Raw genomic sequence first — 15,866 nt, 5'->3', positions numbered from 1 at the left:
TCGTACTATCAATAAAAGAATTTCTGATCGTAAAAAAGTAGTTTTTCATTTCAACTATTCAAAGGAGGAGGGCAAGATCTACATTAGTTCACCTATTGCCAATGAGAAGATTATTCTCAAAGATAACTGACAGAATTTTAGGTGCATCAAGCTCACTAGAATCACTGTGAGTAATGCTGGGAGTACTAATTTAAATTCTTATGACTAGAGGATAAGCTTTTCCTCGAACACTTTTCAATTTTTCGACGACCTTGATGTGTAAACTCCTTGGGTCGTTCCCTCAAACGTTCCCCTCCTACGAGTTCGTGAACGAAAAATCAATCAAGAACATGTTCATCACTACAATATAAAGCATCTTCAGTATATTCCCGTAAGCACTTCCTATTTGGATCTCTGTCAGTTAACACTCATAACTAAATTAGGTGATTCTCTAGGAATTTCAAAAGGTTTAGCAGTGATTACATGTCATTTTCAACACATTGTCGACGACGCCGGCACAATAACCTAAAAATTAACAATAGAAAAATTCTATTTGTCTTTCACGATATCGATTGTTATCTAGATGCTTTGAGTCCACGTCAAATAGGCAATGGATCGGACTACTACAAGGGGCGTACTACAATGTTTGGCTATGGTCTTGGTAGCTGGTTTGCTAGGCTATTTCGTTCTGCACTACCCCTTGACAGAAAATATCTTGTACCTGCTGCGTCAAATATTGCTGCCTCCACACTACAGGACTGGGGGTCGGGCAAGAGTTTCAAGGAGAGTGTTAAGGACAATCTTAGATCTTCAGCAAGAGCCGTTGGTGAACAATTAAAATCTCGACAATATGGGGAGGGATTGAAAAGGATGCGTTCGCGTCATTCACTCATCAGTCTCCACCCAGGCAGGAGGCAAAGGACATCAACATGGACTTTGAGAAATAAAACAACGAAGACCAATAAGCAGCAGCAGAAGAAGAAAAAGAAAAAGATTGTTAGATAAAAGAAGGATTTCTTCTCTTAAGATGACTTATCTCCCCCACAAGGAATCATATCCATCAATCAGTTCCTCATTGAATCAATCCAATGCTGAAAATGTTGATGTCAGTGTCAAGTATGGCTACTATGAACAATTTCATCCCCAACAGCCCCTCTCGAAAAATTTACACTTTCAAATATTTTCCAATGAAGACTATTTAATTGACTTGTCGTCAAGATTTATTGATCTAAAGGTCATGGTGAAGAAAAGACTGATAATACCACTCCAAATGATGGCGATGATCTCTCCTATGAAAACTGTATTTTACACAATTTATTCAAAAAAATTAATATATTTATTAATGGAACATTGGTGAGCACTAGCAATAGTCTATCAAACTATGCAAGCTACATACAATTTATGATGATGACGCCAAAGGCGTAGAAAGAGTTGAGAGGACAATCATTGGGCTATGAATATCGAACAGGTGTTGATACTGACGGTGAGTTGACTACTGCAGTGACCCAGGAGTATCAACTAGTTGGGAAATTAAATCATATGATAATTAATATGTTCCAAGGGCTACCCCCCAATTTCAAGATTTACATAAAGCTACAGCTGACCCCATCAAATTTCATTTTTAAAGAAAAACTTCCTGCAGAACCCGATGCAAATTTCATTATCACATTGGCAATTCTCCACGTTCGAAAACAACAAGTTATGAGCTCTGTTGCATTGGCAGTGGAGAAGCTAAGAGCCAATGGTAACAACATTAAACTTCTTGTCCCACATACAATCACCAATCAACTTCACATTGCCACCGGCTCTCGTAGCTATAGCGATTCATCATTTATCAATGGAGAAATCCCATCAAAATTGGCTTTGGCCTTTTGTGAAGAGTGGTAGTGCCATTGGATCCTGGACTAAATCCCCCCATAATTTTAATTTTTTCGATCTATCTAGCCTCGTGTGCAAAGTGAATGGTATTCCACTGTACACTCTATCATTTGACAAAAAATCCTATTGAACTCTGTACGAGTTGACCATGCAATCCCTAGATCATGACTCTCAACTATTTGAAAATGGAATAACCGATTCAATGTTTTCAAAAAATCATGGGGTTATTGTTTTGGATTTGTCAGGCACGCAAGATATGACCATAGTACGAACAGGGAATGTACGTTTAGAGTGTACATTTGCCAATGCTCTGACTGAGAGTATCACGCTAATATCATTGAGTTAATTTGATACCTATTGGGAAATCACACCCGACGGCAGTGTTCTACTAGACCTAGCACCATGAACATAAACCAAATAATCAGTTTATCTATCATGAATCAAGACAAGCCTCGAAACAAGTCTCATCGTATACCCTCGGACTTCATTGAAAAAATACAAGATGTTGACAACACCCTAACCATTGTGAATATAAGTCCATTGGCAGTGACGACTAGTTAGGGGCTACGCATCCTTCAAACAGCGAAGAACATTAAATTTTTTGATCCTCTTGGCCTATCGTATAAATTCTATGCTCCATACATCAGCAACTTTATTGAAAGTAGGGGGAAAACCATTATTCAAAATCAACGAAGAGTACAGGATTTAACGACTATGACATGCTGCTTTCATGCACTACTCTTTTTCATATTCAGATGTCGTGACTATACCTACAATCAGTTTCTCGACATCTACGTTGACTTACCTTAATCAAATGACTTTCTAGTAGATAATATAATTACAATTGTCTTTAATATTGATTTTAGTGCCCTAATAATAAAATGTTATAAAGATTTATGATAAATTGTTTATTAATAATAAAAAAAATTTATATACATGATAAAACGACTTTTCTACTCTTTAGATTTCATCCACTACTACTAGGTATTTGTCAACAACAACTAGTGCAGGTAGATTATCTGAATTCACAGTGTACTGATCTTGATGTAGTGCAATGTCAGGGTCACATTTTCTACAGTAGAGTGTGACTTCACTCTTGTCATATCTCTTTGTATAGTCAATGATACTATTCTCATTCATTCTATAGAATTCACGTGTTTCAATTTGCCTATTTGAAGCAATTTCACAAACAGTGTCCTCAAGTGTCGAATCACATTCCGTCACAGCTAAATAAAAATCAGTGGGTTTATAATAAGAACACCCAGTGTCTTCACAACGATGACGTAAAAACCATATTCTTTTGTTGTTCCAACAGTTTAATCGTTGACCGGGTTCCTCCTTCCAGAACAATCTAAAACCACGACGATACCAATCTCGTACCAATAAACTAAAATCACGGTTAGGATTCTTTCCAATCATACCGGGATATGTATTCTCCCACTGATTACATTTATCATAATGACAATTGGAGCATAGGTGGCCGCTAGGATGAGAGTCACACACCTCTTCAAGACAGGAAGTATAACCTTTAATTTGTACAGCATATCCTATATGCAATTTACACGGATTGCATAATCTACACTTTTCATCATACTCCTCAATTATTTTGCAATTCTCACATGACCAGCTGCCCAGTGTGTACATACATAACGGACATGTATGGAACATTTTGTCATGTGTTGAGACTCTCACTATCACAACGAAACTGAGCTAGCAACAAAAAAAAATTGTCTGAGATAGAGAGAGAGGAGTAAATCATCCTTGAGTACCATCTTTCTTATGAAAAAAATTCCTACATTTCTAAACTAATGTTTAAAAGCATATCCATAATATAATCTTGTCGTGTCGTGATCAATATATCAATAAATTGTGTAAATGCATTTGGACCACGATGTAGAAGCTTCATACAATAGTCTAATGATGGAGAATCGGTTTTCATTATATCGACAAGCATTTCTCGAGAAAATATCTTCCTTTGAATAGACAACTCTAGAAAATCATCGTCTATAATTAAACATTTTTCCATAAGAACTAGATTCTTCATGATTCGATCTTTCTCGAATCTATCCATTTTTTTTAGTCCTAACTCTCTCACGATCAACTTCAGACTAGCCAGAATTTCTTTCTTCTACTCTAGAAAATATACGCTAGTCTACTATAGAAAGAAAAAATACCATTGATTTAGAAACAGTTTTATTGATCATAATTACAATAATAATATTCACTAATGCATTTTGTTCTCATCAATATATTTCGATAGAACATCTAATGCTGATCGAAGTTTATTTATATTGAGAATATTTACTTTTCCAGCAAAACACTGCTGTTCCTCCTGCTTAAATTTGCTTTGTGATATCACTTATCTCGCATACACAATGTCCCATTCAAGACATAGTCTACAACCAGCAGTTAATTCAACAGCCACAGTGGGTACTCGTATATCGTTGCTGCTGCTGCTGTCGGTTCCATCATTAATCTCCAATAATGTAAATGCACCACTCATTTTTTTTTCTCTACTAATATCCTTGCAAATAAAAACTATTATCTTTTAATTCAATTCTCTTACTAATATGAATTGTAAAGAAAAATATTATTTTTATTCAAATCCTAATCACCAATCAAGTTATGCTCGTTCCTCTTGGCAAAGATGTTATGACCTGTAGAATAGGACTATCAGAAAAACCTGTTTGGTACAGGGGAGTCCTCAAATTCAATAGATGGTAAAAAAAACATGTATATACCTTGAACTAGAAATTGATATATATATATATATATATATATATATATATATATATATATATATATATATATATATATATATATATATAACCGGAAGGAACATAAAGTGGCAGAATTCAAAAGATGGCAAAAAAAAAACATGTATATACCTTGAACTAGAAATTGCGTAAATCTCTTTGAAAGGGTGTAATGCCCCTGTAGAATAGAATTACCTACCAGAAAAACCGGAAGGAACATAAAGTGGCCGAATTCAAAAGATGGATACTACTAACGCTACCAAAATAAACCACATTTCTTAAACTCTTATAAATGTTGATACCTTTATTTTTCATTCCTAAGATTTCAGCACCAGACACATTCAAATGTCTAATTTGCTGCTAGTACTTTACACCATCACAGAATTTTGGAAAACTTTTAAATGTTCTTTTAAAGGAGTCGACAGAGAAACTATAAGGGATAACGTCTCAAAGAAGATTATTGTAGTTTGCAGTGAAACTTTGAATGAAGCTGTTCTTCAAGCAATCTTTTCTCGGCGTGTCCATCTCTAGATAATTGGAATGAGCTGTGTGCCTGCGCATCCGTTTTGTCAGTTGGACAAGGAGAATCACAATACAAGAAAGATCCAGAGAAGAAACTGAATAAAAGTGCTTGTAGAAAACAGCCATTGACGCAACATGAACCCTTTTACAAATAAACTGGAGAGAGTCATGGGGAACGAGTAAACCTGCCCATTTGGCCCTATTCTGTATCTTTTCAAGTGGTACCAACAAGGTTTTTGGAGAACCAGCATACAGCAGATATCTATAGTCAGTGACGGGTCTGATGCAATACTTGTAATGTGGGTTAATCGAGCTGGGTGGTAGAAGGTTTTTGGAGCGAAAAAGTAAACCCCAGCTTTCTTGCAAAAAACTGCCTCACCTGATCCAAGTGGGTATTTCATAATCATCTGGAGTCATGATCATGATCTCAATTTCATGAGACCTCTGAAGAAGTAGATTCTGAGGAGACGAAACTCGTCAACTTTCTTGATAACCTTATTCGTGAAGATGAAGTTGGGGTGTATGCGCGGTACTTTTGATCTGAAGATAAGCAGCTCCCTCGCTTTCTTTGCATTAAAATTAACCATCCATGCATTGGACCACTTTTCAATCTCCAAAAGATTCATATGTAGAGACAGGGAGGCAAGGGTTGGGTCTTCGTGTTTTAGGATAGCTGCATGGGTCGTCGGCAAAGTGATGCAAAGGACTGGCAAGATTGTCTCCCAGACCATTTATGTTGAGAGGGAAAAACGTAGGTCCCAAGATATTATCCTGTGGTAGTGACTTTTCCGAAATCAACTTGATTTTATGTTTCATCATATTAACATGAAAACTGATTAAACGAAAAAACTTGTTTTAATTATACCATATTCCACTTGGGAAGTGAAAAAATAAATTTCCTATCATAATAGCGAGTTACAATACGGAAGCTGGAAAGAATGATGGGAGCGGAAGGGGGAAAACATACGACAGCCACAAATACGTTGATATTGGAAAACTAAAAAAAAAACAGAACGATTATAACTTAGCAGCTCAGACTAGTGCCGCAGAAGCCCATCAGCTTTTTTTTTTTTATTCCAATATTCACGGCGCCAGGTACTTCAAAGTATCTGATATGCCGCTATTCATTTACCTCTTTCAATCGCCTCGAGCTTGAGCACAATAGCTTGGAGTAGATTCAATTAGACCGGTTATATTGCATAGTTAATCCTAATCAGCTTTTGAGAATTGACTCTGATGCAGGGACAACATAACTGACAGAAATTTAGGGCAATTTTCCTATAAATGCAAAATGTCTTCATGCTTTATAGTAGTTTTTGCATCAAGTTGCTTGGTTTGTTGCATATCGGCAATTGCTCGGTATCATCCAAGATGTTGGATGATAACCAACCGGTCTTCGACAAATAGTTTGTGATGATTTAACAAAAGGGTATAGTATAATAAAGGAATGTTCCGAACGAAAGGCTAATTAATTTTTCATGACATCACCCGAACAGTCTGCTTATGAAAATTAGAGTTATGCTTGAAATTGTTAATTTTACCCAAACTCTGCTCCTATTCAAGGTTGCCCCACGACCAGTTCCTAAAGTGCTACAATTACCCAAGTTTGCGTGCTGCACTGCGATTTACGGTACTATAGTCAAAAATTACTGTAATAGTGATAAAATTGTACTAAAATAGCACTTTTGTTCTATTTTAGCACGATTTTAGCAACCCTGAGTACGTGCTACACTGAAACACATATATAAATAACACTAAAATAGCACTTTCGTGCTACAGGTGGCAACCCTGCTCCCAGTGGTCAGTTCATCTATTGTCATAATTGTTTTAAATTAATTTGGTCTTGAAGCAAAATGAAGAGCTAATAGTTAATGTTGTTTCATTGAATAGCTAAAAAATAATTGTACCTGTGATACGTAAATTTTCTCAAATCTTTTCAAACATCTGAGCAATTTAAGGAGCAAAAACGTACTTGACTGAAAAGCGATACATATGGATAGTTTCAAAACTCAGCAAAAATTTTATTCCAAAATTTTACCACCACGTCGGCATTGAGATCAAAAGCTATTTACAGGAAAAAAAAAGTATTCGAAATGAACAAAAAACAGTGAATTCGCATGTCTATTGCATTGAAAGTCTATTGTTAGTTTCATGCTTAGAAATAAGGATTCACACACCAACACATTGTCTGTTGCGTCGTCTAAAGCCAGAGGAGCAGCGTTCTCTTTCCCTTCTATTTGATGAAGAGCTTGTCAATAAGGACCGCTTGGGTATGCATTGGTAGCTCCCAGGTGAATTTTTACATATTTCAGATGCGCTACATACAGATGATGACTCATTGCATTCGTTAATATCTTCAAAAAACGACAAGTAATTATTATTTCTTTTCTTTATGGTGTCAATATTATCGGGTGAATTGGTCATCGGATGAGGGAAGCAATTAAATGAACAATTATCCGATTACGATTTCGCAAGATTTTCCGAACTCCACATTTTAGGTGGAAGAATACTGCCTTCAAATGTCTTATCATCGCTTGAGCGTAAACTTTAAAATTAAAAATGATTTAATCAGCACACAACCAGTATGAACAGCGGTACTTATGTATTATAGCGACCCGATCAAGCTCTCGATCTGAGTAGGTCTGTTAGATCTGAAAAAAAAAACGGTTTAGCTGTCTGTATTCGGAGACAATTAGCTTAGGCTTAGTGGAAAAACTACGCTTTCAGTTATATTTTAATTAGATATGTAATATATAGAGTTGGTACTGTGGTTAGGTTAGGTAAGGTTGGGTATTTAATACAATGCGTTCTTGGCGGCCTACTTTCCATAAGTCTTTGACGCAGTTTCCATAATTTTGTCAATAAAGTATTATATTTTCATCATATTTTGGTATAGTTCATTAGGATTAACCTAACTTCACTAACTTAACTCCTAACTTGAGTGGAGTCGCTATAATACATAAGGACCTGAACAAAGAGTTAGTTTATTGTTATTACTAGCCTGAATTTAAACACCAATCTATAAAACAAAACGGAAAAGCAAAAATAAAAAGTAACACAAGAAAAATGAACACAACTGACGGAAACAATCACTGGCAAAGACAAAGACACCAGTAAAGAAAAGAAGATCATAAAGGAGTAAAAAAGAAAATACAAAGGAAAAAAAACAAAAGGTAGAACTCAAACAACTCACAATAGCAAATATTAAAAAAGACAAATTAGTATAAAGATAATACGAATACTTCAAAAAGAAAAAGAAAGAAATAGAGTTAATGGACTAATACTGATCACGTAGGTTGGCTTAGCTTGAAATTGTAATTACATTCCGGTTTGTCTACTTCCTCGTAAGATGAAAATTACGAGTCCGTACTTTTTGTTGGAGAATATTTAAACGAAATTTTGGAAGAGAGAAGAAAACAGTGCGAAGTTTTGATTTATCCGACTTTTTAAATAATTTGCAGAAGGGAGCAATATACAAGTTATAAAAGGAATAAAACCTAATTGAAGAATGAAGGACCAAACCTAACACCAAGTCATAAGCAGAGTCTTAGGCTCCATTTTGGTTGTGGCGGGTTCTTTGGTACCTTTCCAAGGCACTTGTCAAGGCCATCTCCTAGAACACTCTTGAGGTTGAACCAACTTTATCAATGCCATTCTCTAGGGCACTCTTGAGGTTGAACGAACTTAATCAAGGCCATCCCATAGGCCACTTTTGAGGTGAATGAACTTAATCAAGGCCATCCCCTAGGCCACTTTTGAGGTTGAATGAACTCTATCAAGGTCATTCCCTAAGGCACTCTTGTGAACTCTTACATTGCTGATTTCTCTGGTTTTGACTGTTTGTTGCGCGATAGTATAGTCCTAAGGCACTCTTGCGAACTCCTACAAGTGACAAGCAATTAGAAGATAATTGCATAGTGGAAATCTAAAGCACTTAAATTAGATTATCTTTATAATTACATTTTTAAATAAAAGGTAACTATTTCTAGTTTAAATTGTTCAATCACCTGATAGGTATTGTGGCCTTTCAAAGAGCAATAGAAGGGGGGTAGACAACTGGAAGACAGACAACTTCTACAGTTTTAATGAATAGGCAACTATTTCTTGTTTTAAATTGTTCAATCATCTGAGGACAGAATGTTATAAATATTAGTAGTACACCCATTATGGATACGACAGGTCCGACCTTCCTTTTTTATGTGTGAATATTCTAGAATTGAATACATGCATGATCATAATTAATATGACTCGATCTATATATCCCCCAAATCCGCCCAAATTTTTGAACCTAAGCCTTAACATGATTATTAATAGAACATGTATTATGAGTATGACAGGGTCTATACCTCCATTTAAAATTTTCTTTTCTGGCTGTGAACGATATATGGATATACATGATCTCGTAATGAATACGACTTGGCCCCATACTCCCCCTCCCCATTAAGAAAACATGACAAAAAATTTCTCTAAGTTAAAAAACCTCACGTATCACCTTATAAATTAACAATTAAACTATAGGCTCTCAAGACAGATTGTGATGAATTTTTGAGGACACCAACTATGGATATGACAGGATCGCTCTTCTTCAATTTTTTGTGAGTGTTAAAGAAATGGAGGCAATCATTATCGTGATGATCATGACTTGGTCTATATCTCCATAAGGATGTTAGTAGTTTTTTTTGTAATGCCAAGATTTCAAGCGGGGCCCTATCCTTATCTCAAGCGATGGAGTTACTACGAATTCTTCTTACAAAATACAAAATACGCTTTTTGCTGTTTTACACAAAAAGTTCGATGAAAAGAAATCTACCAGTGAGGCGGTTATGGATTTGACGACGCCCATAGCGGGTATTCTATTGGAGCTCCTACAAAAAAGGGTATAGATTTTAGGCAATGATACGACAAACCTTCGTAATCGATGACCCTAACTCCGAAGGCCCGAATGCCCTACACTTCTTCCCCCAGCTTTTGGTCCCTCCCCCATTTTCTTTCATTTTTTTTGAAGTTCAATTTTTTTGAACTTTTTTTTATATATTTGTTTTAACATAAAAATTTTTCAAACTTTTTTTGCATGTCTTAAAATGACATGGAATATATTTACAAAAAAATTCACATTTCATATTTTCAAAATACAAAATAAGAATGACATAGGTATTTTATATGTGACTTTTCCTATTAGAAAAATAATGTTTGTAGTAGGACTTTTCTTTTTTTAACTTAGAATTTTTTTGAACTTGGAAAATTTTTCAACTTTTTATTTTTTTTATTTATGCCTCTGTATCAATGGAACTCCATGGCTGCTTATAGAAACTACGCGGCTGTCTCAGTGGTACTTTATGATTTGTCGTCGACACTACCTAGTTTACTGTATGTATTAAATCAGTAATACTCGTACATTAGAATGATAAACACTTGCATCATATTAAAACATGAAGATGAAATATTAAAGGAAAGTGTGTGCATATAATAAAGTCATGGTTGCTTTGAATGCTGACAAAGACAAATATTTGAAGTATGAAGCAAGTACAAGTGGGGATCTCATTGGAGATCCTGCGTTGTCATGACAATGGGAGATTAAATTCTATTGGACTACCGAAACCATTCAACGTTGCTGATGGAGGATATGCGAGAGTGAAATAACCAGAGATGATATCACTCAAAAGGAATTCCAACATACAAAAATAGTTGATGAAGAGGGACAACTTCTAGCTAATGGTTTTGGTAACTTATTACCCGTTGATAGATCCTATCGTCATCTTTCCGGTGTTAGTATCCAAATGAAATAAAAGGGAAAAAGAAAGGCCTATTGCTGCACTAATATCATATACAATATCTTGTCTACGTGCCAGAACTGTTACCTGTGTAAAAACAATGTAATAATAGATAGTGAAATCGCCGGCAAATTAAAAACGGCATTGGAAGACAACGTTACTAGTGAATATAATTATGAATTAATGTAAAATAAAGCGTATGTGAACATTACTACTATCATTAATCATATACCATCAGATATAGTAAATGAAGCCACTAATACCAAAGATGAAACGTGGAATTGAACCTGTAGCTGACACCAGAGTAGAAGCTGTGAAAGACTTAAAATGGATTAAAGATTATTCAACTGGTTACGAACTAAGAGAAGAGAATACCGACAGTATAAAGAGAGAACATGATGAATTATTTTACGGAACAGATTCAAAATGTCCAAAGTTTTTGAATGATATTAATAATGTAAAATAACATACGTCACATATTTTTATGTTAATATTCTACATGTCGTTATTTCAATAAAATGTCTTATTCAGTCCTTTGCTATGTTTCTAATATTTTTAGTGTACGCTAGCAAATCGAACATTCCAGAATATTTATTAAAGAGTCGGAGATGTAAGAAAAGGAATTTTCCGAGACATAGATTCTAGTAGCAGGCTCATGGAGGGTATATTAGCAACTGATATAGGTAAACAGAGCTTTTACCAAAGTCTGAGAGAGATTAAATGATCAAATAGTTTTAATAAGTGAAATAAGAAACATGCAAACACCCGCCAAAACACAAAGACACAGAGAGTGAGCGAGAGAAAATCACAAACTCAGACATACTAACAGACAAAGACAAAAACTGGAACAAGCAAACATCTGCCCAGGAAAACAATCCCAGAGAGTGATAAACAAAAACACATAGAGATACACAGATTCAGACATGCAAATAGACAAAGACAGATACTGTGATAAGCAAACACACCCAGACATACAGGCACAGAGATCGAGAGAGACAAAAACACATACAAACACACAGATTCATACATACAAACAGACCAATTCAGACAAGGGGACAAGCAAACACTCACCCAGACACACAGACGAAAAAGTAAGAGAGACAGAAAAAAGCATACAGACATACAGATTCCAAAATACAAGCAGATAAAGACAGACACTGGGACAAGCAAACACCCGCCCAGACACACAGGCAAAGAGATTGAGAGAGACAAAAACACATACAAACACACACAGATTCAGACATACAAAAAGACTAAGACCGACGCTTGGACAAGCAAACACTAGACTAGGCACACAGGCATTGAGAGTGAGAAGTACAAAACACATATAAACACACAGACTCAGACATAAAAATAGACAATGACAGACACTGCGACATGCAAACACTTGCCCAGACACACAGGAACAAAAACTGAGAGAGACAAAAACACATAAAAAACACACATATTAAGATATACAAACAGACACACACAGACACAGGGACAAGCAAACACCCGCCCAGACAAACCGGCACAGAGAGTGAAATAGACAAAAACACATACATACACACAGATGCAGACAAACAATCATAAAAAGAAAGACACTGAGACAAGCAAACACCTGTCCAGACACACAGGCACAGAGAGTGAGATAGACAAAATCACAAACAACCACACAGATTCCGACATACAGATAGACAGAAACCGACACTGGGACAGGCAAACACCCGCTCAGATACATAGCTTAGGGAGTGAGAGAGACAAGAAACACATACAAACACACAGATATAGACATACAAACAGACAATGACAGACACGGGGACAAGCAAACACCCACCCAGAAACACAGGTACAGAGAGTGAGGAAACAGATACAGATACACAGATTTAGACATACAAACAGACAAAGACAGACACTGGAAACAAGCAAATACCCGCCCAGACAGAAAGACAATGTGAGTGAGAGAGACAAAAACACGTACAAACATAAAGATTCGGACATACAATTAGACAAAGACAGACATTGGGACAAGCAAAAACCCATCCAAACACTTAGGCAAAGAGAGTGAGAGAGACAAAAATAAACATACAAACACACACATTCAGACATACAAACAGACAAAGAAAGACACTGGAACAAGAAACAGCTGCTCAGATACACAGGTATAGTGAGAGAGAGAGGAAAAGAGAGAGAGAGAGAGAGAGAGAGAAGAAGAGAGAGAGAGAGAGAGAGAGAGAAATACACATACAAATACGTAGATTGAGACACACCAACAGGCACAAGACAGACGAGGGGGCAAGTATGCACCCGCCAGCCACAGACACAATGACTGAGAGAGACAAAACACGTAAAAACACACAGATCCAGACATACAAGAAGGCAAAGACAGACACGGGGACAAGCAAATCCCCCCCCCTCCTCAGACACAGAGACACAGGTAGTGAGATTGACAAAAACACATATAAACACACAGATTCAGAGATAAAAACAGACAAACACAGACAAAGGGACAAGCAAACAGCCACTCAGACACACAAGCATAGTGAGAAAGAGAAAAAAAACACCCACAAACACACAGATTTAGACAGGCAGACAAACAAAGACAGATACGGAAACATGCAAGATTTTTTTTAGCTGCAACCGGGTAACTGCAGTCTACATCCGCACATTTTATCAAATAACTGCATTCACAGACAAAAAAAATAGTTCATTTAGGTTTTCTTAGCGCAGCTAGCCACGCTAAGTGAACCAAAATGAGCCTAACCTAATGCAGTTATTTGAAAAACATTGCGGTTTTAGGCTGGCTGCAGGTACCTGGTTGCAGGTAAAAAACCTTACATGTTTCCGTGTCTGTCTTTATTTTTTTGTCTGTCTAAATCTCTGTGTTTGTAAGTGTTTTGTCTCTCTCCCTCACTAAGCCTGTGTGTCTGAGTGGCTGTTTTCTTGTCCCCGTGTCTGTCTTCTGCCTGTTTGTGTGTCTGAATCTATGGGTTTGTATGTATATTTCTCTCTCTCTCTCTCTCTCTCTCTCTCTCACTATGTATATGTGTCTGAGTGGTTGTTTGCGCGTCTCTGTCGTTATGCCTATGTGTTTGAACGGGTGTTTGTAAGTTTCCGCGAATGTCTTTGCGTGTTTATCTGTCTAACTCTGTGCGTTTGTAAGTGTTTTTGTCTCACTCTCTCTCTCTCACACTATACCTGTGTGTCTGAGCGGCTGTTTGTTTGTCCCAATATCTTTCTTTGTCTGTTGGTATGTCTGAATCTGTGTGTGTTTGTATGTGCTTAAGTCTCAATCAATTTCTGTGTCTTTTTGTCTGGGCGTGTCTTTCTCACTATGCCTATGTGTCTGAACGGCTGTTTGCATGTTTTCATGTCTTTCTTTGTGTGTATGTCTATTTAACTCTCTGTGTTTGTAGGTGTTTTTCTCTCTCTCCCTCAACCCCCCCCCCTCTCTCTCTCTCTCTCTCTCTCTCTCTCTCTCTGACTATGTATGTGTGTCTGATTGGTTGTTTGCGTGTCTCTGTCATTATGCCTATGTGTTTGAACGGATGTTTGTATGTTTCCGCGAATGTGTTTGTATGTGTTCTCTCTCTCTCTCTCTCTCTCTTTCTCTCTCTCTCTTTTCCTCTCTCTCACTATGTATGTGTGTCTGAGTGGTTGTTTGCATGTCTCTATCACTATACAAAGGTGTCTGAACGAGTGTTTGCATGTTTCCGTGAATATCTTCACGTGTTTGTCTGTCAAACTCTGTGTGTTTGTATGTGTTTTTACTCATTCTCTCTCTCACACTATACCTGTGTGTCTGGGCGGCTGTTTGCTTGTCCCAGTATCTTTCTTTGTCTGTTTGTATGTCTGAATCTGTGTGCTTATATGTGTTTTTGTCTCTCTTACTCTCTGTGCCTACGTGTTTGGGGGGGAGGAGTTTGTATGTCTGTATCTGTGCGTTTGTATATGTTTTTTGTCTCTCTCACTATCTAAACCTGTGTGTCTGGGTGGGTTTTTGCCTGCCCCAGTGTCGATATCTGTCTGTTTGTATGTCTGAATCTGTGTGTTTGTATGTATGTTTGTCTCTTTCACTCTCTGTGCCTGTGTGTCCGGGCGGGTGTTTGCTCGTCCCAGGGTCTGTCTGTGTCCGTTTGTTTTTCTGAATCAGTGTTTTTGTATGTGTTTTTCTCTCTCACCCTCTGTGCTTGTGCGTCTGAGCGGGTGTTTGCATGTCCCAGTGTCTGTTATTGTCTGTTTGCCTGTCTGAATCTTTGTGTTTGTATGTGTTTTCACATCTCTCACTCTCAGCACCTGTGTGCCTAGGTGGGTGTATGATTGTCCAAGTGTCGGTCGTTGTCTGTTTGTATGTCTGAATATGTGTGTGTTTGTATGTGTTTTTGTCTCTCTCACTGTCTGTACCTATATGTCTGGGCAGATTTTTTCTTGTCCCAGTTTCTGTCTTTTTGTCTGCTTGTTTGTCTGAATCTGTGTGTTTGTAAGTGTTTTTTTTGTCTCTCTTACTCTTCACCTATTTGTCAGGGTGGGTTTGTACTTGTTCCCGTTTCTGTCTTTGTCAATTTGTATGTTTGAATCTGTGTATTTGTATCTGCTTTTCTCTCTCTCTCACTCTCTGTGCCTGTGTTTCCAGGTTTGCTTGTCACAGTATCTGTCTCTGTCTGTCTGTATGTCTGAATTGTGTACTTTTAGTTGTTTTTGTCTCTCACTCTCTGGGCTTGTTTTCCTGGGCAGATGTTTGCTTGTCCCAGTATGTGTCTTTTTCTGCTTGTATATTCGTAAAAAAAGGCTAAGATTAACATATTGGGGAAAGAACTCTAAAAAGCAAAAATGGTCTTATACTCATTCTAGGTCATATACGATAAAAGTCTTCAAAATTGGAAAAGTCCACCAAAAGTCAGGCAATCTTTCCGAACTGACATAATACTGGGGTGGAGGATAGCCAAGGAATAAAACGACACATACAAAATTTGCCAGCAAT

The 15,866-nt window shown here is 37.0% G+C and overlaps 1 protein-coding gene across 1 annotated transcript in view; it reads right to left on the bottom strand.

Annotated features, from left to right (window-relative positions):
• LOC148946947 (uncharacterized) overlaps window positions 1-15,866 on the bottom strand; it is a 305,387-nt gene that overhangs the window by 116,659 nt on the left and 172,862 nt on the right. The window contains exon 14 of the mRNA XM_089096755.1: window positions 7,313-7,489. Within this exon, the coding sequence (XP_088952881.1) occupies window positions 7,313-7,489 (177 nt within the window). The remainder of the gene's footprint in view (window positions 1-7,312; window positions 7,490-15,866) is intronic.

This window comes from Artemia sp. Qi Xiang Cuo, chromosome 11 (assembly GCF_049724085.1).
Source record: "Artemia sp. Qi Xiang Cuo chromosome 11, ASM4972408v1, whole genome shotgun sequence".
Lineage (NCBI taxonomy): Eukaryota > Metazoa > Arthropoda > Branchiopoda > Anostraca > Artemiidae > Artemia > Artemia sp. Qi Xiang Cuo.
This window is presented reverse-complemented; position numbering and strand designations above follow the sequence as displayed.